Source organism: Salvelinus alpinus, chromosome 9 (assembly GCF_045679555.1).
Source record: "Salvelinus alpinus chromosome 9, SLU_Salpinus.1, whole genome shotgun sequence".
NCBI lineage: Eukaryota > Metazoa > Chordata > Actinopteri > Salmoniformes > Salmonidae > Salvelinus > Salvelinus alpinus.
In genome coordinates this window covers 79,587,154-79,614,201 of record NC_092094.1, presented here as the reverse complement: position 1 = coordinate 79,614,201, position 27,048 = coordinate 79,587,154, and the positions used below count along the sequence as shown (strand labels likewise).

Here is a 27,048-nt window from a genome sequence, read left to right as displayed (position 1 = left end):
GGGACTATCTTTGGCAAAAAAAGGAGACCTGGAGTGGGAGGGTGGATTGCGGATGGCGGGGGGAGGGGGGGTGCTTGTATCACCTTTTAGAATCCCTGGGTACTTGCCAATTGAGAATGAGCATATCTTTATCAACCCTTGCTTTTTCCCCAGTCCAATTGGATAGTTTTGTTACCCATTGCTGTCAAAGTATGAATTCCTGTAGACAGTTTACGAACCTAAGATCTTCTAAAGATAGTGTTAACTATGAGTGAGGTAACAGGTTAATAACTTGTATGGTAGTCTAATTAGTTTGTTCTTTATCATGTGTACTGACTCATTATCAAAAGGGGAAGGGTTAACATTTGTCCTGTATTTTTATTGAAGGGCCTATACAAGATATTCTATGACATGGAAAAACCTAGAACCTGGGAACTGCTGCAGATGAAAAAGGATTTGTGTATTTGTATGTATAGTGAAATATGTAGCCTGTACAAGGTGCACTTCTCAGACCACCATTTTGTCAAAACAAATGTATTATGAAGGTTGTATTTTTGTTTCTAAGTAAACTGTACTGGCCAATTACGATAATCCCCTGCCAATTAGTGCCCACTAGGTTGCTAGGTCACCATGGTCAATTGAAGAACACATCAATAGAACTTGAAAAGGTTTCTCCACGATCAGACCTTCTGACATATTAAGTAGAATAATGGGGTAGAAAACACAGACAAGGCCCCTTGCTGGATTCAAATTACTCTGTGGTAAGAATTCATTTGTAACCTGCAATTCACTGGAAAGAATGGAACCAGAAATATTCTGTGCATGAACTGAAAATAAACTCTCCATCTTTTATGGTTATATGTTTGGCACTGAATAAATGAAAGAATCCTTTCAGTTCCATAGCACAACTGCCATATCTCAGAATGTATTTTGATGTGTTTACCCTTGTATGTATGTATGTGATGTATTCTACTAAATGCTATTATTTTTCTGTTCCTAATGTAACCTTTGACAATTGTGTACATAAATAGCCTGCCAACTGGATAGATGGCTGATCAACCAGGCCTAGAATAGATGGAGAGACTGAAGTCACCCAAAAGGTTTACCAACAGATACAGACAGAGGCGCGGAGTCAGTGTCCACAATCCAAGCAATTATTGCATACAACTCTCAACTAAAGAGAAGACAGTTCAATGCACATCCCCATAACTTGTGAGACACAACCGTAGCAATGTCAGAAATGACGACCATAGACTACTAATGACCACAACTGAAACATAAGGACAACAATGGCTTCAGTTCATTAGTTCCCCCATGAAAAGTTTGGCTGAGAATAAGTCAACCAAACCCACAATACAGAAAATATAAAGTTCAGGAAAACAACTGTTGCACCATGATAATATATGTCTTAATTTTGACCCTCGTGTCAAACATCCCCAAATGACATATTATAAAACATGTTTGAAGAATGGAATTCAAATTGTACAGCTTTAGTGAACATTGTCTCAGTTCTTCCTATGTAATTCCCCACACAGGAGTGTGTAATCTGAGGGAGTGGGTGTCCATACAGCTGTATGGGGAGCAGCTGTAATAATATTGGCGCTTTTCAGGGAGAGGATGCAGAGACAGCAATAGGCCATCATCATCATCATCCTCCAAGGGTATCATCATGACTGTTATTGAGATGCAATTTTGAAACGTGTTTAAATGGGCAATGGATGTGGAAGGCAGTGGCCTATTATCAGGTGTCCAGTACAAATCATGATGTAGACCAGACAGACTACAGAGAGAGATGGATAACAACTTGTGATTTAAATGTTTTGGAGAGGGTAATACAAATATTTAAGAGGTAGTAACTTCATGCCATCCTTATGATAGATTGACTTATCAAAGAGGGTTTGGATTTCTCAGCTAGTTTTAGAAGGGCCCCTCAACATTATTATAATATCACAATAACTTGTATCATATATATTTCTTTGATTATATTCAGATTGTTTTAGATACAGTTGAAAAGTGGGGGGAAAAAACTACTGTAGAAATGTAGGAACGGTTCGTATTGTGGTAATATTGATGGTTTACTGTATATATTTTGAATTAAACGTGAAATTCGAGAGTGGTAACTCATACTTTATAGAAGTAGCTAGAAACAGAGCTATTTTGTATAGTTACAATATTAGGATAGGTTTGTATAATCAGTGATGTTGGAGAATAACAGCAGTATTTTGGATGTAGCGCGGGGTCAACTGAGTACAGAATAGTATATTGAAGTATCATTACTGCAATAGAAAGTGCACAGTTAGGATATATCCTATGGAGGGAGACTAAAGAGTAAAACTGAATAAAAAATAAATTGCAGTGAAGTGCTGGATAACTCAGTGTGATACATTTTTTTTAACCTTTAGAATAGAAGACCATTAAAACCGACTGTGAATGTATAGCAGGCCTTATCATAACAAAGAAAAGTGCATTGCAGCATCAACATGTGGTGTGCACAGTAAGTTTGGTATACTGTTTTAATAGTGTAGCGACGCACATGGATAAAATAGATTACTTTGATTAGAGACATATCATGTCATTAGTGTTTTTGGTGTTGCATTACACCTACTTTACTGTCATGAATCCGTTATTAGGCGATATTGGGCTACGTAAATGACTACGTAAATGGCTACGTAAATGTATTGAATGTCAGCGCATAAGCTCTAAATGCTGCTGCTGCAATAGGCCTGCTAGCTTGATGAGAAACACGTTCTTCAAAATGTGCATTATTAAGTAGAAAGGTTATCACAAATTGATCTACATTTCTTTCAATAACGTGCCACAACACCAACAACAGTAATACATTTTTAAAAGAATGATAATAATAATGATAATAAGGCTGTGCCAAACTTGCTGTAGCTTTATGTTTACCTAAAACTATTGTTTATGGATAATATTTTCAATAGGTTATAATATTTTTGTGTATTGGTCAGCCTACATTTGCGATGCCTCTGCAAAATCTCCTGTGAACAATGTTGGCTACCCCATCGACCTTGCTTTCCAACTCAATTTGGTCTCAATCACACAATAATGAAAACGCACTCCAACCAGATCCTTATAAAAATTAATTCGCTAGAAATAGCTCGCACTTCAAGTGATTTATTGTTAATGTTCAATTGGTTTGAAACACATACAGCAGCCATCACGCATTTGTTCGTTTTAACTTACAAAATAATAAAGAAAACAAAAAAGTCGACTTCAAAACAAGTATTATACAGGTAAAAGCGTTCTCGTGTGTTAGCCAAATATGAATAGTTTATTTCCAAAACGCTAAATCCACAAATTCTTCACATTTGTTTTTGTTTTCTTATCAGATTGCTTATGGGCACATTTATGTGTGTGTAAAACTCTTCTCCGATTTTTCTATTCATTGATTTCAGATGTGTATGAATTATTATTATCATTGCAAAACGCTATATATCCGTTGTTTAGCTGGAATGGAATGTTAGTATCATATAGCCTATATTTGACTGATATGTTGTTGTCTCACCTAGCTATCTTAAGATGAATGCACTTACTGTAAGTCACTCTGGAGCATCTGCGAAATGACTCAAATGTAAAATGTTTTACAGATCTCATATTCCTGTATTTAATAATTGTATGTGTTTTAATTAAATAGGCTATGGATGTTACCAATGTATAATTTATACATTTATATATTTAAAAAATGTGTTATTTGTCACATTTGACTGTGTAAAACCTAGCAGTACTACTTATTTATCTGAGAGTGAGGAGGATATATAGCATTTGGCAAAAAAAAACATCATTATTTGTCTTTCTGAAATGAAACCATCAAAGTCTAGGTTTTAAACAAATACATGTCTCTCATTGAACAGCCCTTTGAATGATTAGATAGTGAAAAAACCACAACAATCTCTTTTATTATTTAATTATTTAAACAATAAAATTGACCAACATTTCTGAAAATGTATGTATAGCGTTTTGGAATGAAACTTCATATAGGCCTACAGTTTCTACTTTCTTTAAGTCTAAATGAATACATTAGTTTACAATATCAATAGCATATTATACCAAGGTTATCACCGCAAATGAGGGGTGGTTTAGTACCTTGAGAGTTCATACCTGATCCCACCTATAGCTCTCCCTTTTCCCTCCAGTCCCCATCTACGTTAACATCATGAGGAAGTCCATCACATTGATTATAAAAGGTCCCGAAACGACACAATCTGTTTCAAGGGCAGCCATTTCGTGTAATGTTCAAAAATAGTCTCCCTCTTAGAAATGTCAGGAAAATGTGCCCTGACCAGCTGATGCGACTGAGCGTGTTGTCATCTCAGCCATCCAAGGGCTCCATTTTCGCACAGATGTGTATATCAACATGATACATGTCTCGTTTTCTCTTAAGCTCATCCACAGGTTAAAATATAAAAATGTAAAAGGACAGCAGGTCCTACCACGTTCTGCCGTAGAGGAGGTTGGAGCTGACCATGTTATTGGTGTAGTCTATAGCAGAAGTGTCTATCTGCGCCATGTTGATCTGGCTGTGGAGTGAAGGGGGGCTAGGTGATATCTCCTCCAGGTCTTGGGCCTGAACTAAGGAGTGGACCTGCTGGTTTTGATGTTGATTGATGGCATTACTGGAAGCCGGGAGCACCCCAGAGCCGTTATGTTGCTGTTGCTGCTGCTGTACCTGCTGCTGGTTCGGCGTTGGCGTGTTGGAGCCGTTCTGACACGGTTTACCGTCCTTCACCAGAACAGGCACGGCCACGCGCCTCGGAGACTGTTGTTGCTGACACAGGTTGCTTTCCTGCTGCAGCTGCTGCGCGGCTTTGTCCTTGGCCTGCCGCTTCATCTTGTACCTGTGGTTCTGGAACCAGATCTTGACCTGGGTCGGCGTCAGGTGGATCATACTGGCCAGGTGTTCCCGCTCTGGCGCCGAGAGGTATTTCTGTTGTTTGAATCTCCTCTCCAGCTCGTACACCTGAGCCTGGGAGAATAGTACCCGTCGTTTCCTCCTGGGCGCTGCGTGCAGGGGTGGCATGGACCTGGAGGCGTCCCCCATACCTGTCAGGGTCCCCATTCCAGTCATGTTCATACCTGTGGAAGGTCCCATGAATCTAGAAACTTAAAAATATACATACATATACGCATATTCAATATTCAGCAATGTAAATGTATCGTTTTGCCTGAAGTAGTTTGGCAATGGTCTGTATCCCGTGAGTAATTGTCCAAATGTTGGTTACAATGCAGCTTTAGCAATCAAGTTAATTTAAATGCAATAATAATAATAATACACTTTTTGTTCAATAAAATGAAAACATACTTTTTTCCATATTAAAAAAGTATGTAATGTCAGACTACTCAATGACGGTGAGTGTTCTTGATTCAAACCTGTCCGCATTTCCTTAAAAGTTTGTTTGAGAAGTGCTGACAGTGACATAAAACAATTCACAAAACAATAACAACGAATCAAAATAAAATAAAAACGACTTACTCGTTGAATATCTTGGATCCGTGTTCGCACCATACCACCCTGTTGCTGCTGCGCTATTTCTCATGGTTTCCTGGTACGACGGAAGGTCTCCCATGTTGCCAATGCTCCCATTGCAGTATCCCCCCATGGCACTGTGCGAGAACTGGGAGACAGTGTGTGGCATGTGGTAGGTGGTCGCCACGGTAGCGTTGTGTCCCATGGAGTGCTGTTGCATGCCAGTCTGGGAAACCTGAGGCTGTCGGTAAGCTCCCAGTGGAGAGGTTAGGTTCCCTGCGCCGTCCATGCCACTAAACTTCTTGTAGGTCTCCTCGATAGGACTCAAAATATCAGTCACTGAGAAAGGCGTTGTATGCTTTGGGCTCAACGACATGGTTCAGAAAGCAGGTAGATTTTGTTGAGCAAATCAACCGTGTTGTTGAAGCTCTCTCCTTCTGGATGGCTACGTAAGAGAGTGCTTGTAGAACGCCTGAGATCCGATTGATCGCCTTGGAGAAGGAGGCGAGCCCAGGGCGCTCTTAGCTCGGGTTTATTGTAGCCAGGAGCCAGGTTTACGACAAACACAGGGGGCGGAGCAACGTCCTAAACGAGCAAACAATAGTCATTGACATTTTAGAAAGATAATTGAGGAAATGTGGTTAGTTTCGTATTAAGGTGAACATTATGCTAAGTAAACTGTTTATTTATTGTTCTAATATATCTACATATGTATTTGATGAGACATTGTTATTTGTCCACATGTCTTACCATAATAAAGTTCTGCACAACAGCTGAGCGCATGATAAAAGGGGACGTGTAATTTTCTGCTTCAATAGGGAACTCCATACTTTCTGGAAACTTCAAGAGCACTTTGGCCAGACATAAGCGCCACCGAGCATCGCCAAAGAGGTACAATGGTTCTCCTCAATTGTATGACCAGCTAAGTTATGCGTCTTAAGCACCATTTTGTTCCACCAGAGAGGGGCACTTTCAAATTATCTCAAAGTAACACAATCCTGAGGGGGAAAAATTAGGATAGGGATCCTAACTTGTGAGTATACTGCTGTCAGTTATTTACAAACAGCATATTGACATTATGTACATATAATATTAGAAATAATTGAAGATCTAGCCGTGAATAGGCTACATATTGTTTCCATCTGTTTTCAGACAATAGGTTTGATAAAGTTGTTTTACTTTACCCGAATGAACAAAATATGTCTCGGGAGAGTCAAAACAAGTTTTTGTGCATTTCAAGTTGACAGATATCAAACAAAGTATTGATAAAAAATATATTACTGGACTTACATTCTGAAATCACAAGTGTTTCTGCTTCTGCTTTTCTTATGAAAGATTATAATAATTGAATAATGTTTCATTGGAATTCATGGGAATTCACATGATGATAACTGATGAAATGCAACAACATCCTTATTCCTGGCACTCAATCACCTAACTAAACTTGAATCAACCTGCTAGGGCATTGTGGACACTTGGATATGTTTTGTCGATGGGAGCATAAGCCCACTGCTTAACCTGGCGTCTTAATATTTGTGTAAACTCATAGGCGCCAGAGGCAGGAACATTAGATAAGACGAAGAAGAAAAGGGCTTTTGAACCGACAAAACAATTACTCATGAAATGTAACTGTAGTATTACTAGGCTATTAGTATTGCTGAAGGCAAGCAGCACCTTAGATTTGTATTATTATCATTATTATTATTATTTTCAGCCTATTATTATTACTACACAGGACATAGTTAATCATGCTTCCTATATTTATTTTACACTTCATCAACTGTTGGAGTTTTTAGAAAACGTTTGATCATAACTAAAACTTTGAAATCAGTGATTCAAGAGACAATGGGAAATTATTGCTATGATGAAGAAGCTAAAGATGGCGGTGACGATTGTTGTGGGGATTTTGACATATTGGCATATATTTTGTTACAACTGGAGCTATATCTACCTGTATAGTTATTGAGCTCATAAAGCTAGGCCTATCTGTTTCCAAGCAAAGCTGAAATACTTAACCATAGTCACTATTGATGTCTACATTATTTACTAATGGGGCTTTCTTTATTGGTGATAAATTCTTGTAATTCTTCATGTATTATTATGGGTTAACTCTCAGGTGGGTCTCACTTTCTCACATTCTGATCAAAGTGTCATTTAGGGTGACCAAAAGTGACTAAAACCAATGATCTCCATGTAAGTCAAAGCACCAATGTTATCATCGTGTGGATGGTGGCATATTTCTCTTTGTTGGAGAGGGAAAATAAAAGTATAAACTTACACCATAATTTGATTTAGTATTAGTATTACGTCAGTAAGTACCCTAATCGCGCAAATTAAGATGCGACATGGTCAGCCATCAATTACTGGCGACGCAATACCAATCTCTCTTTAAGATGTTCATTATGAATTGTAATAAATCACTGTTATATACATTTTTATTCACTAAATATTTACGTGCTCATGCATCCTTCAATTTCTCACGAACCCTTCTCATCGCATTTATTGCAACGGAGTGGGTGGATTTTCTTTGTTAAATTAGGAGGCATAGTACAGGAGACAAACTAATTCACGGCACTCAAAAGTCAGTAGCATTATGCATGAAGTTACCCTCACGTCAGAGTAAATATCATACCAACAGCATATGGTCATTTCCATTGTTTTAAAAGTTTCTCGCAATTCAACTTCAAAGCACACTGCTACACATGTTTACATTCTATTTCTGTTAAACCTCAGATAACATTAAATTCACCTTATTTTGTAAATATTCTAACAAACATGATCCACATAAGTATGCAAGGCACAGTATGTGGTCTTACCTGCAAAGGCCATCATAAAAACAGACGCTTTGTGAGCCACCTCCATGCGTTTGGCTACGCTGGGGCTCGTGGTGGCTTTTTGGGAATATGGGAAAGGTAGGCCACAGTCACAGCACTTCTAACGTTATGTAAATGAGACAAACCTCTCAACCTTCTGGATTATTGAGCCAGAGAGCACGACCGGAGTCCAGAGACCCTCCACATTGGAAAAGCACTGAAATCTGCCGCCGGTTGGCTCCACAGTTTACAGTAATAGTTTTGATCCATAGGCTATACAGTTATCTTGTACATTTCAACTTGAAGAGCTAGTGAACAAGATATTTGGACATATCATCCGGTGAAGGAAATGCTAGGCCTCCATAAGGTTTGTAAGATTTATATTTGAATGGGTTTATTGGTACAATATATTCAATTAAGTAGATACAGACTTTTATTTTTAAAAATACAGACAGTATTTTTGTACTGGTTATGTGCAAATCTAGTTATGCAAATGTGCCCTATTGTGCTTGTCTGCTGTGATTGTCTGTAGCATATTTGCTATTTAGCGTTGAAATATGGCATATTTAAAACTGAAATATTAAATCCATGATAAATAACTCCAAGATTGCTAACTTCAAAGAAGTAAAAATGTAACCTATTGATGTTTCAGATAGCCTACGAGTAAAGGCTTGCCCTCTGATTTTGAGATGTAGGCTATTGTCCATAGACTGTGAATCACCCATTTAAATGGAGGAAATAAAAACTATTAAAATATCAAATCTTATATATATCAGTTACTTATGCACCAAACTCAATTTTATTGTTGTCAAAGTATTTTGAAGTTGTGTATTGTGCCTCGAAGATTATAAGCGTTTTTCTTTGCGTATTCCCAGCGCGCTCATTCCATGACATTGCTTTGTTTTGTTTTCTGCTAAACCTCTACCTTGTTAAACCTACTTCTTCAGAGAAAGCACAACTAATAATCTTTGCTCATATTGAAAAAATATGCATTAAATAAAACTTTAATTTTGTATTGTCATTGTTTAATTCAATATCAGGCAATTATGATTTAGAACATTCTGGATTTGATTGTTTCTTTAAACCATAGGCTCATCAAAATAGAATATGGAATAATGTTGTTGGCGGCCTGTAGTCTTATGACCGAACAATCTCGTATTATTTGTAATTAGATTGTGTCCGGATTAACCAACTACAGCTGGATCAATAGATCACCTCCTCCTTATGCAGATGCATGTCCACTAGGGCCTGTAATGTGATATCATTGTGGATGTGTAGACTTCCACTATGGTCCAAGGCTATAATTATGGTATTACAAGGGTCTAATGACAAACAAGGATTTAATCAAACAACGCATAACGGTTATTTCAAGAACACATATCTTGCTTCTGTGTTAAATGTCTGGAATTGAATGGTCATCATAATAACCTGGATGGCCCCCTCCACTCAGACTTCAGAAACATGCGGTTGGGCCTGATGGCTAGGCTAACATTTAGCTGCAGGCTATTTCTCTCCACACTGCTGGGTGCACTGATGTCCATTTTATTGATATTTTGTTTAATTAATGAATTGTTATCTTGTCAAACATAAACACTAAAGCATTAATCGACGATTTAATCATAAATGGGTGATGCTTTTATATTTCAAAACAGCCCCTCCCCCACTGGCGCAGTCTGTGGTACAGCAGCACAGCAGATGGACCAGAGCGCGTGGTCACTGAAGTGCTTTCTCCATCACTGCGTGCTGGTTCAATAACCTGAGAGAGATTTGGAGAGATCCGTGAAGGGCTAGAGTGCCCGGTTAAAGAGCCAGGGTCCTGACCCGCAACCTCAAAGATACACCAGCGGAACGAAGTGACCGCTGCTGGGAATCAATAGACGAGACACGGCACTACTGGTGAATGTGCTATGTTGGTAGACTGATGTCAAATGTCGTTACACTTTCACCATGTATGATGTTTAAAATCTCATGAACTCAGGGTCTGAAAATATCTAAAATGGAAACTATCCGAGGATCAGTTTACATGTACATGCGTCTAGGACGCACGGTTACCCACGGCTATTATGCTCATGTTTTTGCTAATGTTTTCTGCTTCATTATAAACATTTAACTGTATTTTCTATGTTTTTAAAAATAGCCTTTCAAAACTGCATTCCAACTAGAGCGTAATGGCGCACATTGTACACATTGTACAAACATATCAAAGGTGCCAAATATTCTAAATGGAATTTATACCACATATCTGTTGGTTAGGTCAAATCACCTGAAGAAGTCCACCATACTTGCGATCTTCTTTGTTTAGTCAATTTGTTTAGTAAACAAATTTACAGTATTATTTTAGGCCTATCTCAATGGCCAAATAAGTAATTGTGATGACTGGAGTTGCCTGCTTGCCTCATAACGTCACACTTGAAGAAGGATCTAAATAGATAAACGCACGCGGACAGTTGTAAAACCGAATTGACAGATTGGTATCTCACAAGCACATTGGTATGCATACGAATATTACCTGCGAAGGAGACAGAAATGCAAGTGATGTAACTTTATAAAATCTGATTAGGAAGCATATTAATATGTCGAGCATAAGTCCTCTTTGTGGGATCCAAGCGCATATTCCTGAAAAGCTTTTCCTTACGGGAATGCCCTCAAAAACCATAACTATTAAGATATTTCCAAACAAAGTGCTCCCCCCCAAAAAACTAAAGGAATCCAAGAAGACATTTGTAAAGGCCTAATAATGATGCCTATGTTTTGTAGTATAGTCAGAATAATCGTTTGGGCAACTGCATTGGCCTACTATGGGAAATGGTTCTTACCATTACATTACATTACATCTCCCCTTTGTCCTCGAACTGATTCCTATTTCACCAACTTCTTTTAATACAATTGATTTACTGAACAAATTAGCTGAATATGCATGTGGGTATTTGAATGTGAAAATCTTGAAAGGTTATTCGGAAATGCTGCATTAAAAACAGTTCTCCCATTATATAATAGCTACGACAAGGACTAGGTCCATAGACTACTTCTAGATTACAACCACAATATCATGAATATAATTCGAACAAGATATGCTATGTATGACATTGGGTTTACACACATTTTCCAACCTCCTCTTGCAGATTGATAAAAAAAATGTTTTAACTATGATTACCATATATCACTGCAAGGCACTGCAACCAAATTCCCAATTGTTCTGATTGTTACAAGATGAGAACTAGAAGGATATCTCAAAAGACCCCACACATGGAGTCGGGATTTCAATCCAGCCAAACTCTCTCCTTTTACACTGGCCACCATTTTGTGTGTAAAAGCAGGTGCGTATCTTTCAGTTGCAGTACTTGAAACAGTGCAGGCCTACCGCTAAGTAGGTTAAAGGTCCTCCCAAGTGGAGCAAGTATCTGACAGGCCTCTTGAAGACCTTTTTCTTCTTTACGAGTTTTCATTCAACCACAATTAATGTCGCTTGATGGACGAAATGACGCTAATAGGTTGCAAAAAACATAGGAGGCATTAAACAAAGTATTACGCATGAAGATAATTGCAAATAGTATTATGGTACTTTATTTTAAATATGGGAAGATCTTAGGATATTTGCATACCTATTACAGATGAGTTTTAAAGCAATGTTCTTAATTTTTGTCTAACTTTTTTGAAGGATCAAGTCGACTTTCTGCATGACTGATTGTGAATTGAGCAAGACTGAAACTTTCCGGAATTTTTGCGGGGCCATATGGTTCATCTATGTGAGTACAGTACATTGATTAATATGTAAGCCCGCATTCACACAGTTTGGTCATAGTCTGAAACAATTGTATCGCTAATATCAATCGCTTTCAGAGATTTCCAGTTCAATGTGTCTTTGTCAGTACCTTAAGTACAGGTTTGAAGATTCCCTCAAAATATTTGAAATCACTTTTTTGAACATGACTATCACTATCGAATATAGTTGACTCCTATAGGAAAGTACATTTCAATATTTCTTTGGCTAGGCCGACTACTTTAATACATTAATTGTGGTTTGTTAATTTAATTTCTTTATTTGTCTCACTTATCTTTTTAATAATAGTCCTAGTAACATTCAACGAAGTGTTATGATTGTTGGATCTAAATAATCATAAATATTCATACAATGTGGGGTTTTTTGTGAACATTTTGTGACCTTTGGACTTTAAGGTTTAATCTGTGCAAAGCACAGTTCTTAGAAATCGAGCATTAAAGTTTTCACATCCCAGATATCAGAACGGTTTTGTAGTGAATTCTTCCTTCATAACCCATTAAGGTCATCCTCACCTTAAAGGTAGCCCACCTGAAGTGCAGAGTATCAAAATCCTGACACATTTGTAAATTCGTTTTATTAAGAGGGTGCAATTGCACATAGAGCCTGATGGCTCTGAAAGGTTCTATCTGACGCTTCTGAATTAGACATTTGAATTAATACACTATAGAATTACACTATTTTACCAAGATAAAGTCAGAACATCATCATCAAATACATTAAGAAATGTATTATGATAATCAGACGAATTACTGACATTACTGAACAACGATGTGACAACATAATTTACTTTAAGATTTCTGACAGTGTTGTCTTTTGTTGTTGCTTGAGTGCCATTCCTGCTGGCTAGACCATACTTAGAAGGAGATGGCAAAGACGTGTTCTGATTGGTCCATCTGTATTTCTTCTGGCTTTGTGATTGGATTGAAGATAGAACCTTAGCGCTAAGTTCAAATGAGTTTATGCACACAGAACTTTCTAGTTTTTCATATTTTTTCACAAAAAATGTACTTAAAAGAAAATCAAATTTTCCGTCATAAGAAGAACCATCTAAAGATGAATTATATGTGACTAACTCATTTCTGAACAAAAATGTCAGATAGAATTTAGGTTTCATTGAGTCTTTGAAATATATAAAAAAAATAACAATGTCAGATAGTAAAAAGCATGTGGGAACACTTTTTAATAACGTTTTTAAAACAGGTGTCGGTATTTTACAATATCGTTGCTTATGGAATCAGATGCGTTGGTCACATTAGCGCTTAAGGATAAGCAACAAATATGTGGACCTATAGCCCTCCCGTCAAATGAAAGTGTTGCTTTCCACTGCTCTTTATTGGTTTGATTATGGATATTTTTACACAATTATTATTCTTTACAAAAATAATTCAGAAACAAAGCAAAGGAAAGCATATTAACACAATTGAGAGAACAAAGAGAGGTCATTTGTCTGGTTAGGTCGTTGTAGTCGGTGGTACATCTCTGGCACACTTCTGAGCAACATTAATTGTCCCAACAATGAGGGCACGTAAACAAAGCTGTTGGAGAGAATCTGTGACTCAACCACAGTTCATTATTTAGACCTTGAGTTATTCACATAGGGGAATGTCAGCATTAGTGGGACAAGTGTAGTGGGACATTTGTGTTTGAGAGTGCTGTACTAGGGTAATTTTGTGATTGGGTTGTTGCTGAATGTGTTCTCTGCATGACATTTTTTGGGGGTTAGTGTCACATCATTGTAGTGTGTGTGGTCAGGTTTCTTAGATGGGGTGACCGGTTGAAACTCCGCCATACATATGAATCCATAAGCTAGAATAATAAGGCTGTCATTCTGTTATAATTCAACAATCTAGCTTTTGGTGTTAAAATGAATAGTTCTTGATCGGGTTTTGAAATATAGTATATAGAATATAGAAACCATTCATGTCAACAGGCACAAAATAAACTGCTGCTGTTTTTTTTTATCTCAATATCAAATCATTTTCTGGGTAACAGTTAAGTACTTCACTGTGCAATTTCTCAAGCAAGAATTTTGCTAGGACTGTCTGGAAGTGGTCTGAGTGGGGAAGGGAAAAGTGAAACTAGCAGTTATTGGCAGAGTGATTTGGAACTAATTTACTGCCTGGCCAAAACTCCATCTGACCAAAACAGACAGCAATTTCAGCCGCTCTTACACTAAAAGGGCATTATCATTATTTTAACAATTGTACAGTATTATTCCAACCTCATAGTGTGGAAATATATATAAAACACAGGAAAATCACGTTTTTGACTGCATTGGGTCTTTAATCAATTTAATTGTATTTTCCTTGGTTAGATATTCTAAAATACACTGAACAATTTTTTTTATATCCCTGTTAGTGAGCATTTCTCCACTACCAAAATAATCCATCCACGTGACAGGTGTGGCATATCAAGAAGCTGATTAAACATCATGATCATTACAAAGGTGCACCTTGTGCTGGGGACAATAAAATGTGCTGTCACACAACACAATGCCACAAATGTCTCAAGTTTTCAGGGAGCATGCAATTGGCATTCTGACTGCAGGAATGTCCACCAGAGCTGTTGCCAGAGAATTTAATGTTCATTTCCATACCATAAGCCGCCTACAACGTCGTTTTAGAGAACTTGGCAGTATGTCCAACCAGCCTCACAACCGCACCACGTGGAACCATGCCAGCCCAGGACCTCCACATCTGGCCTTTTGACCTGCGGGAATGTCCGAGACCAGACAGCTGATGAAACTGTGGGTTTGCACAACCGAAGAATTTCGGAAGGAAACTGTCAGAAAACGTCTCAGGGATGCTCATCTGGTGCTTGTGGTTCTCAACAGGGTCTTGACCTGACTGCAGTTCGGATTTGCAACCGACTTCAGTGGGAAAATGCTCACCTTCGATGGTCGCTGGCATGCTGGAGAAGTGTGCTCTTCACAGGTGAATCCCGGTGTCAACTGTACCGGGACAGATGGTGAACGGTTTGCTGATGTCCATGTTGTGAACAGAGTGCCCCGTGGTGGCGGTGGGGTTATGGTATGGACAAGCATAAGCTACGGACAACGAACACAATTGCATTTTATCGACAATTTGAATACACAGAGATACCGTGACGAGATCCTGAGGCCCATTTTTGTGCTATTCATCCGCCACCATCACCTCATGTTTCAGCATGATAATACACTGTCCCATGTCGCAAGGATCTGTACACAATTGCGGGAAGCTGAAAATGTCTCAGTTCTTCTATAGCCTGCATACTGACCAGCCATGTCATCCATTGAGCATGTTTGGGATGCTCTGGATCGACTTGTACAACAGCGTGTTCCAGTTCCCGCCAATATCCAACAACTTCGCACAGCCATTGAAGAGGAGTGGGACAACACTCCAAAGGCCACAATCAACAGCCTGATCAACTCTATGAGAAGGAGATGTGTCACGTTGCATTAAGCAAATGGTAGTCACACCAGATACTGACTGGTTTTCTGATCCACGCCCAAACCTTTTTCTAAAGGTACTGTATCTGTGACCAACAGGTGCATATCCATATTTCCAGTCATGTGATTAGATTAGAGCCTAATTTATTTATTTCTATTGACTGATTTCCTTATATGATCTGTAACTCAGTAATATCTTAGAAATTGTTGCATGTTGCGTTTATATTTTTGTTCAGTGTACATTGAAATATGTTTTATTTGTTCGTCATATAGATGCTATATAGCAAATAAACCGCATAGGATGATGATGAAAGGCATTAGAGGGAAATAACAAGGGTATGAAAGGAAAAAAGGAACCACAATGACATGTAAGAAAGGGAGGCTAGAAACAAGGCTCAATTTAGGAAAGGGGACAGAATATGGGGGATAGTAGAGATGTTCCAGGATCAAGTAAACGCTGTGCAGACTCCTTTAGTTAGATATTCACCAAGAGCTTGGAATGTCCCCACATACATTTCCCAAGGGCATAGAGAGAGTCTAGTATAAGGTTATTGTCCCAAAATTGTAAAAACAGAGAGTGTGTTATCTACAAGCATCTACAAAGTATTTATTGATGAGTTCATAACAAGTGTGAGGTGATGTGGGACACAATTTTTTTATTTTACCTTTAACTATGAAAGTCAGTTAAGAACACATTCTTATTTACAATGATGACTCTAATGTATTTCTAATGACAAAATAGTGTCCCAGTTCATTTACTAAAGTGTCCCACCAACACTGAAAGCCACGCTTTGTAGAAGTATGTGTCTGATTTTGTTTGAGTGGTTGTAGCATCCACTGAATAATACATTTTCATCATAGAAAGGAAGATACGATCTTAATTCATTGAAATAAACATCATTTGAGTAGGGATAGACTGATTTTGATTGTCTACATCGCGATATACCAAAACGTGTGCCACTTTTGCATAAACAGTATCACCCCGGTCAAATGTCCCTGCTGCCAATCTTCTACTTTTATCTAATTCCTTTGTCTGTGATTGTCCTCATTGATTGAACTCAATGTTACAAAATGTCCATTCTCACTTGATCAACCATGTGTTATTGTCTTGATATTTTAATTTCATGTTGTATTTTCGATAGGTAACTCAGTAGGCTGCCAGGTAGTCAAACTTTTTGTCAAACGATATAAGAGTCAGTGAGCTAACGATCTAATTGAGTAATTACATGTTTTGATGTTTTAGTTTGGTAGACCTAGTTTATTGTCCTGATTGACCTGCCTTTAAAACCAATAATAAAGTTAATGATGGTAAAATAGGCCTACCTGTGCATTGAGGTTCTACTTTCTTGTAGCCTATATTTAAAGGGATAGTTCAGGATTTTGGCAATGAAGCCCTTTACTCCCAAGAGTCAGATGACCTCGTGGATACCATTTGTATGTATCTGCATCCAGTATGAAGGAAGTTAGAGGTTGTTTCGGAAGCAAATGCTAACTAGCATTAGTGCAATGACTGGAAGTCTACTGGACAAGCTAGCATGCTAGGAGTTCCTGTAGACTACCAATCATTGTGCTAACGCTAGTTAGCATAAGTAGCTGTAACTTCCTTCATACTGGACTAGAAACATAAAAATGGTATCCACAAGTTCATCTGACTCTGGGGAGTAGAGAAATGGCTTTGTTGCCAAAATTCCAAACTTTCCCTTTAATATAGATCATCTGATGCACAAAAAATATATACTTACGGCATGTTTTTAGTCCTATCTAGCATTGGTATTTCATTTTTCTTTTGTCTTCACATTTTATCAAATGAAATCATGTGCAACATTTGTGCTGCCAACGAAGCTGGTAGACTCATTCATGCTATGGTTGTAAAAGTGTTTCCATAAATCTAGAGCAAAACATCTGTCTTCTATTCACTGTTTGTCCCCTACAGAAACCTATGTGATCTAGGTAACTGGCAGCAAGGGAGTAACTGGCAGCAACGGAGTGATATGGAGTGATACTACACACAATCTATGAAAAAACAGGGAAATTATGACTATGTTGGTTCTTGAATAATTCAAGAAGTTAACTTTCTTTTCGGGAGTTTAAGGGTGGTTAATGTCATTGACATAGCAGACACTAAATATATCTGACTTAAATTGTCAATTTTGGTCTCACAATCATGTAAAAAAAAAAATACCGGAGAATGGTGTCACTCCTGCAATGTTGGCAAATAGATGTTATCCGTAACAAGTGTTTCCTGCCGTTCATGTTACATTCACTCAAAGTCAGGAACTCAATTTAGCTTGTTTTCACATAACAGGCGAGAGACGCTTGGTCTAATCGAGTGCTTCAAAGCACTTTCAATACCAGGCATTATGTAGAGATGAAGAAAACGTTTAAATTGTTTCAGAACTCAACAATGGAGTAGTAAACAGGAGCTGACTACCAATGAGATGTGTTTTTTAAACTGTATGTTATTTGTTCCACATTAGGCTTCCATGTAGCTTTTATCCGTTTAGCCACATAGCATTATCTTAAGGGATCAAAGGTCCAACAATATAATTACCCAACACAACACAATGCTTACCTTTATATTTTAGCATCTATTATCTGATGGGGTATGTCAGGATCATCATCATGCATTATCATATTTTTTCATTACAATTTGTTAATGACAGTTTGTAAGGGATGTTTTGTGTTTTTACTTATAAATGAGACTAATGTTTACACTTTCTCCATAGATGGAAAGTGCCATTTTGATGCTTGTCAAAATGTGAGCTTATATGGCTGCACTGTTATAATACCCTTACAAGGTGAACCCCAATATGGCATGATGCGTTGCAATCTCGTTTATCAAGCATCAAAATAAAAAATAAAAAATACCAACATGGGTTACAGTATATTATAGTTTGTCAAACATTTATATCCATAAACAAATAATTAACGGTCTACAAACTGGATATAAAACGATACAACCCTTCTTTATAAAGGGTAACTGTGTTTGTGAATTTAGATTTATTAACACTAGTATTGGTTAGTCTGAGGTTGAATAGACAGTGCTTTTAGATCCATTTGTATATCACCAACTATTATCATTTTCATCATTATGAAAACAGAACTCAAGATTCTACATTGAAGAAGTTCATTCAAGATTTGACATTGCTGACTGTTACTTTCTAAGAATTTCACCTCACCGAACATGCCCCTGCTGCCATGGCAATGATAATATATCCCTTAGTACTTGTGAGGCTAAGGACTCTCTTGTTTGTGGTTTTTGTCCTGTCTTGTGCTAATGATTCTCTCTTTATAGGTGATCAGTCAACCCTCTATATCAGATCCTCCCGAGGACGCTTGATGTCATCTTGTCCTCCTGGTCATTATACTACATGCTCCTCTCAACAATACTGCCTTCTCGATGCTTCTCCACTTGAACTGCCTGGCTGGCACTCTTCTCTCAAACTATGGTGAAATTGTGTGCTAAAACATTGCAGACAGTCCTCTCCTTACTCCTCCCTCTAGCTGTGTCTTTGGGACACAACAAAGAATTCCTCCAGACAGCTTGCTACTTGGTTGGTCAGCAAGCAAAGTGCATGTGAAATCAAAAGCTGTTCAAGTGTCTGTGACATCCATTTAATGTTAAAGGGACAGACCACTGAAAATGCAGACTTAAAGGATTTTTCACTTACCTTGGCTGTAATCGATTCACCAAACCTGTTGGGTATAAGAGTGATCAATCAATCAAATGTATTTATAAAGCCCTTTTTACATCAGCCGATGTCACAAAGTGCTATACAGAAACTCAGTCTAAAACCCCAAACAGCAAGCAATGCAGATGTAGAAGCACGGTGGCTAGGAAAAACTCCCTAGAAAGGCAGGAACCTAGGAAGAAACCTAGAGAGGAACCAGGCTCTGAGGTTGAGATTATAACAGTACATGTCCAAGATGTGATCAAATTAAGATCCTCCATCTGTATCAAGTCTGTTTGTTTGGTTACCAAGGCAACTACTGTAGCTAGGTAAACTTGCTAGCTACTTCAGTGGATGTTGAACACATTTCTAGCAGCAAATGAACACGTTGCAAATTTCTAGCTGTAAATTTGTTCAATTATAGCCATGGTGCTTCTTTGGAAAATAATGCATAGAACAAATAACCCCTCTTGATTATCCTTTACATAAAGTGACTTTTCAAAAATATAATGCAGACCATGGGATACCATTGTAAGATATTGATTGTAGCGTTTCCAAGGTGTTTCAGGCATATTTTCCGAATGAATGGGTCCTTATGGTAATATACTACCTATTATTATTTTGTATTATATTGCTCTTAAATACGGATCTTAGTCCCCCTAGGCTGACGAGTTACTGCTCACAATGTTAAAAATGTTCCGACATGCACATCTGCACAGGTACTGTACAAGCGTTGGTTGGTCTAGGCGGAAATGGACTTGCAGGAAATCTGTCCAGACCCTTACTCATTTGTGCCCTGACATAAACATCCTCAATGGACAAAAAATTGGTAGCTAGCTAAATGGTGCTCCCGGAGGATATTTTCAATGAGAGTATTTCACGTCATTAGTTTGCATGAGCCGTGGCAGAGAATGTTGGCATTACAAGCTTTCAACCTCTGACTGGCTGTGGCTATAATTAGCCTAGCTATCTGCGTCTGCATTGTGCCCGTCTCTGTCATGTTTCACAATTCCTGCTCACATTTTTAGTGCAACCTACCAAAACTCGTAATTTGTTGGAAGAGTTGTCCTTCTGAAGAACACCCTCCCTCCCCTGAAATTTGTTTTTCTACCCTTTCGAAGTGACCCAGAAAATCCACCATGTTACCCAGACCTAGGCCTAGATTCAATTAAATCAGATCAATATCCTCGTTCGGTAGTCTATAGACTAATGCCGAGAGCCACATGTGGATTTGACAGCTCTAATGCAGATCCACCTCTGACACCGCCAAATCATCCTCTATGCGGGTATCGGCTAAAGTGGATCTGTTTGAATCGAGCCCCTAGTGCTGTTGCCCTAGGTCTGGGATTTCTGAGACTAAGGGCTGGATTCCATCTGTATCGCTGAAGTATCGCGGAAGAACCGCGTTATAGCTCGATTGAAATTTAAAGGCAATGTTCCCGTGTTCGCGGAGACTGTATTCACGGTAAACATTGCATATGTCAGCTCAATCGGAAATTACCTTTAGATTTAACACGGATCTTCTGCAATACTTCCGCGATATGGATTGAATCCAACCCTAATTTTGACTGGGATTCAATCTAAAGCCCACTGTTGACATGTGCACTGCGCTTGACTTTTAATCGGAGATGTACTGCTAATTTTCATTCTTGATTTAGACCTGGGTACACCAAAGAGTGTATTGGCCAATCAGTGACAAGTATGAATAAATGAACTGGGGTAGGAAAGAGCCTGGAGAGCAGTGTGCCAGCCTCCAGCTCTCCAGGCTCAGTAAGTCACAAAACTCCGCTGTAGTTCAAAACATGTCCACTGGAGGGGGAAAGACGGGGAAAGTAAATCATCCAAAATAATTATTCATATCGTATCATACCAAAACATCACATGAGAAAATATGCTAGGATAGAAAAGCCTTAACAATGTAAAGAAAAGAAAGAGGTTTTATGGATTAAATAATTATTTCATATGCATGTTGCTGCTGGTAAGCAACAATGACTAGCCTATAACAATTTCCATTATTTTGATTTGATATCACATAAAAAAGATATGTAAAGTAATACTCCTCTCATCATCCCACTCAAGCATAACTGTGGAAAGTGCAACTTTTAGATCCGATAGGGACACCGTCCTTTCTGAAGGATAGTTTGTTCAAATCAATTATGTTTGGTACTGCCTTCTTTGCTGTATTGATATAAAAGGATAAGAGGATACAGAAAGCTCCCAAAGTTAAATTAATAGTGTTGAAGAAGGAGACCTTTTTACACATTTTTTACAGCATTGATAGCGTATTCACACGAAAACAATAAACATTAAGCTTCCAAACTGGACCCTTATTGTGAATTGGAAAATGTACAGTACATACATATTCTGGTGTAGGGATGAACTTTTACCCTATAGTAATATGACCATGTATGTTTTTATTTAGGCTCACTTGTCAGTTACGCCTATATGTATGACAGTGTCATAACAGATTACTCATGATTGCAAGATACATGTTCAACCATGTTTTAAAATAGATCAAAATACATTTCAAATCAAGCACTCGTCCTTTCTATTTTTGTTCTTTTAAATCATAGTAATTGCTGCTGTGAACAGACAAGGGGTTTACATTTTAGCTAATAGTTTTACACTATAGTGTAGTATAGTGTAATAGTAGTTTGCAGACAGGGATTTTCGGGGGGGGGGGGGGGGGGGGGTACAACCACACAGACAGAAACTCTAACAGGCGTGTCTGGTTGGATACTGGGATAGTTTCACCCAGGAGTCCAGTACAAGTGTATGTAATAACTATATAGTAAGGAAGGGCTGTAACTGCCAAACACATTACCAGCCAGACATGTTGATGGCGGCACTGCTGGATCTTCAATACTTATACGTGACAACGATTGAAAGGTAGGGCTTACGTGCAAAGTCTTCAAAAGAGCACAATATTGGATTGATAGCTTTTTCTAATCATTGTAAAACAATGAAGATGAGGGAAGCTGAAGGAAAGGGCTGGAAGAATGTAGTCACGCTCAAATTCAAGGGAGTTGAAGTTCCTTATTTTTGACTTTGCTAGGGTGTTGTTGTTTCTGTAATCAAGGCCTGGTAGTACTGATAACATTCGGGAAAAAAACTATCATTACTTGGTAGAAGCTGTTTGTAGATTGTATTACACTTGTCACTCCCTCTTCAACAGCTTTTTGCTGAGTATGGTGAGATTGGGCGGAATGTCACAGACCCAATAAATCATGAAGCGCTTTGAGAGGCTAGTTAAGGATCATATCACCTCCACCTTTCCTGACACCCTAGCCTCTTAAATGTAATGGCAAAAGGTAGATTTCCACCTGAATAGACATACCCAAAAGTAACTGCTATTCATGTGTAATTACATGATCCAGACATGCCAAAACTTGGTGTATTTGGAAAGAAGACACCTGGGAGATTATGAGGAAATGATCAGAAGATACATAGGTGTTACATAGTTCAGAATACACAAGATCAAGCACACACAAAATAACATCTTTCATTGACAAGCTATAAGTGAATTATTGATTCCCAGAGCTGGAAACACATCAGATGGCTTCCACAACATGTGAACAATATTAGGAAAACAATGGGATTGATAGACCTAATAACTAGAAATGGGCAGATGTTTAAGTAAGTGGTGTCAGGTGTGGTCACGGGATGTTTCCAAGTGTCCCTAAAGTGGCATATGTCTGTAAATTAGATAATTCCAGTGCTAATACATATTTGCAATCCCTAAATGCTATTTGTTCAGTATAAAAATACAATTTCTACCATATCAACCTCACTCAAACATTGTGGTGGTGTTATGGGGTATCCAGGGTACATTCAAGTGTCCTCTCCAAAGTGTCAGAATGTGGTAATTGCACTGTTTTTGCACACTGGATGTGCCTAACAGTTATTGTCCACTATAAAAACAAAATTTCTACAACAGCAACCTCTCTCAAACGTTGTGGTGGTGTCAGGGGACATACAGGGGATATCCAAGTGTTTTTTCAACCTCTCCAAAATGCTTGAACGTTTAGCCTAGGCATATCCAATGTATTGGTCCCACATACAAATGAACTGTTTACAAAAACAATATAAAAGCAACAGATAAAATGTCTTATCAAACACAAACTTGGTTACACGTGTTCTTCACTAAAAAAGGTGCAAAAATAAAATAACCTGAAATCTTTACAAATGGCATTCGTGTTTGTTTTTCATCCCAGGTGTAGATGATTAGATTACACTTTCACCGTAGCTTGTGCATGTCATGATAGTCTTTGAAGCAGTCCCTCTCTGCCAGGAATCAAAAAGCGAACTGGCATTTCGGACAGAAGATCTGGCATTTCACCCCCCTCCCCCTTTTGCTTTGTTTTGTGCTATGCTTGCAGTTCTTCCTTTTGTCTTTTGGCATGTGCGCTCACCTTGAGTGGGGGGTCTTGTGATGGTTGCTTTGGGCCCCCAATCCAACCATTTCCACCACCAGCTGCTCTCAGAAGGCCAACTATGAGAGAGGGGTTTGACCTTTTGCTTAGGCCACCTGCTTGTGAGGAATGAAAGCATTTACTTATACCACTTCCCGGTCTTGTTGAGGACCTGGTAGAGGCCTATCAGCCACGACTCCCCAGTGGAGGGGTGGATCCCAAACGTCATCATCCAAATCCTCTGCATCCTCCACTCCGTGGTGAATCAAATAAAGAGATATATTGTTGTAACACACACAGAATTACACTTGGCTAAATTTACAAAACAACATTGCTGTAAAGTAAAAACTCGAAGCCTAAACTTTATCTGAACAGTGACTCACATAGAAGGTGTGAAGCACACACACAATGCAAACAGTAACACTTTGGAGGCAGAGGCAGAGGTGAGAACCACAAATGAACAATGGCCATGAGAGTTTAGTGATCTCTCCAATGGCCATGAGAGTTTAGTGATCTCTCCAAAGGCCATGAGAGTTTAGTGATCTCTCCAAAGGCCATGAGAGTTTAGTGATCTCTCCAAAGGCCGTGAGAGTTTAGTGGCCTCTCCAAAGGCCGTGAGAGTTTAGTGATCTCTCCAAAGGCCATGAGAGTTTAGTGATCTCTCCAAAGGCCATGAGAGTTTAGTGGCCTCTCCAAAGGATGAAACTTAGAACAGCAAACTGTGAACTAATACGAAACAGAGACAATAACTACTATAACGTTCAAATCACTTGTTACATAGGCCTATGTAAACTAAATCCAAAGCACAAAAAGCAGACAACTTATAAAAAATGAAATACATATACTAAATTAGCTATATAAAGTCCAGAAAATAATTTACTTACAGATATAATAGTGGATCCAATCCTTCCAGAAAGAAATCTTCATCGACTGAGTCGAAATACTCGTTGTCCAAATTGCTCTCCTGAGCCGAGTCCGGCCAGTATTTTATTAAAAGCTTCTATGTCGGTATACTTATTCATAGCTGCCTTCTCTGAGCCAGGTAGCAATAGTTCGCATTTCCCATGAAAGGTTCTAGGCCCACCCAGGTCAACTGCATATCCCTGGAAACCTTTTCTCATTGGCTACAAGACTGCCAAGGTGCCATAGTAGCCAATCCCCTGTGTAACGCATGCCTACGTCATATTTTTGATGCGCAAAGATATAGTTCAGTGGTGGGCAAACGTTTTGGCTTGAGGGCCACACCGGGATTTTGAAACTCAACGGAGGGCCGCATTTTTGGGGGGACCATTTTCTTGTTAAAATCAATTTGAGGGGAACTCCAGTCTAAGGCACTGCATCACAGTGCTTGAGGCATCACTAGAGACCCGGGTTCGATCCCAGGCTGTGTTACAGCTGGCCATGACTGGGAGACCCATGAGGAGGCGCACAATTGGCCCAGCATCGACCGGGTTAGGAGAGGGTTTGGCAGGCTTAGATTTCCTTGTCCCATCGTGCTCTAGCGACTCCTGTGGCGGGCCGGGTGCATGCACGTTGACATGGTCGCCAGGTGTACAGTGTTTCCTCTGACACATTGGTGCGGCTGGGATCCAGGTTAACCTCTCTAGGGTACGTGAGACGGGAGCGTCCCACCTCATCAACAGCCAGTGAAACTGTAGGGCGCCAAATTCAAAACAACAGAAATCCCATAATTAAAATTCCTCAAACATACATGTATTTTACACCATTTTAAAGATACACTTGCTGTAAATCCAGCCACAGTGTCCAATTTCAAAAAGGCTTTACGACGAAAGCAAACCAAATGTTTGTAGTGCCTATTCACAGAATAACACAGCCATTTTTCCAGCCAAAGAGAGGATTCACAAAAAGCAGAAATATAGATATAATTAATCACTACCTTTGATGATCTTCATCAGATGACACTCATAGGACTTCATGTTACACAATACATGTATGTTTTGTTCGGTAAAGTTCATATTTATATCCAAAAATCTGAGTTTACATTGGCACCTTATGTTCAGAAGTTCCAAAACATCCTTTGATTTTGCAGAGAGCCACATCAATTTACAGGAATACTCAAGATAAACATTGCTAAAAGATACAACTGTTATGCATGGCATTTTAGATGCACTTCAGATTTCAAAAAAGCTTTACGGAAAAAGCAAACCATGCAATAATCTGAGTCGGCGCTCAGAGCCCAATCAAGACACAAATATATCCACCATATTATGCAGTCAACAGAAGTCAGAAATAACATTATAAACATTCACTTACCTTTGATGATCTTCATCAGAATGCACTCCCAGGAATCCCAGTTCCACAATAAATGTTTGTTTTGTTCGATAATGTCCATAATTTATGTCCAAATTCCTCCTTGTTGTTCTAGCGTTCAGTACACTTTCCAAACTCACGACGCACTGGCAAGTCCAGCGGAAAGTTAAAAAAGTTATATTACAGTCCGTAAAAACATGACAAACGAAGTATTGAATCAATCTTTAGGATGTTTTTAACATAATTCTTCAATAATGTTCCAACCGGAGTATTCCTTTGTCTTCAGAAGTGCGATGGAACAGAGCTCGCTCTCACGTGAACGCGCATGGTCAGGGCACGTTCAGGTCATGATAGACTTTACTCATTCCCCTCTCCTTCGGCCCCACTCACAGTAGAAGCACCAGACAAGGTTCTAAAGACTGTTGACATCTAGTGGAAGCCTTAGGAAGTGCAACATTACCAATATCCCACTGTATCTTCAATAGGAGCTGAGTTGAAAATCGACCAACCTCAGATTTCCCACTTCCTGGTTGGATTGTTTCTCAGGTTTTTGCCTGCCATATGAGTTCTGTTATACTCACAGACATCATTCAAACAGTTTTAGAAACTTCAGAGTGTTTTCTATCCAAATCTACTAATAATATGCATATTATAGCTTTTATGGCTTTGTAGCAGGCCGTTTACTCTGGGCATGCTTTTCATCCGGACGTGAAAATACTGCCCCCTACCCCAAAGAAGTTAAGCTGGCATTGTGTCAAGAAGCAGTGCGGCTTGGCTAGGTCGTGTTTCGGAGGACGCACGGCTCTCGACCTTCGCCTCTCCCGAGTCCGTACGGGAGTTGCAGCGATGGGACAAGACTGTAACTACCAATTGGATACCACGAAATTGGGGAGAAAAAAGGAGTAAAAAAATATATATATATATTATTATTATTATTTTTGTCTCGCGGGCTAGATTGAAGTGCCCAGGCCCGCCATTGATATAGTCACTTTGCCCCCCATTGATATAGTCACTCGGTGGACATTCAATGTTACCATTAAGTCATACATTAAGTCATAACCCCGATGTAGCTATAACTCAAACACAGACCAAATCGAAGCTTACTTTGGAAGATGTTTGCTGATTGGTGAAAATGTGTAAAATAAAAATGTTGACTCTCGGGGCTGGTGATCAATAACGGTAAGTCAAAGGCAGATAAATAAGATATCT

General features: G+C 38.8%; 1 protein-coding gene across 2 annotated transcripts; it reads right to left on the bottom strand.

The window, feature by feature from the left end:
- Positions 1-3,098: 3,098 nt before the first annotated feature.
- LOC139530696 (homeobox protein Nkx-2.4-like) lies at positions 3,099-8,361 on the bottom strand. Of its 2 annotated transcripts, none has more exons than XM_071327321.1 (3): positions 8,281-8,361; positions 5,471-6,049; positions 3,099-5,100 (listed from the first exon to the last, which is right to left on the bottom strand). In XM_071327321.1, the coding sequence occupies exons 2-3, from the start codon at positions 5,838-5,840 to the stop codon at positions 4,427-4,429; spliced, it is 1,044 nt and encodes a 347-aa protein (XP_071183422.1). In that variant the 5' UTR covers positions 5,841-6,049; positions 8,281-8,361; the 3' UTR covers positions 3,099-4,426. The 2 variants fall into 2 exon arrangements, with proteins under 2 accessions (XP_071183422.1, XP_071183423.1); XM_071327322.1 differs by having other exon boundaries at positions 3,099-5,073.
- Positions 8,362-27,048: the final 18,687 nt, after the last annotated feature.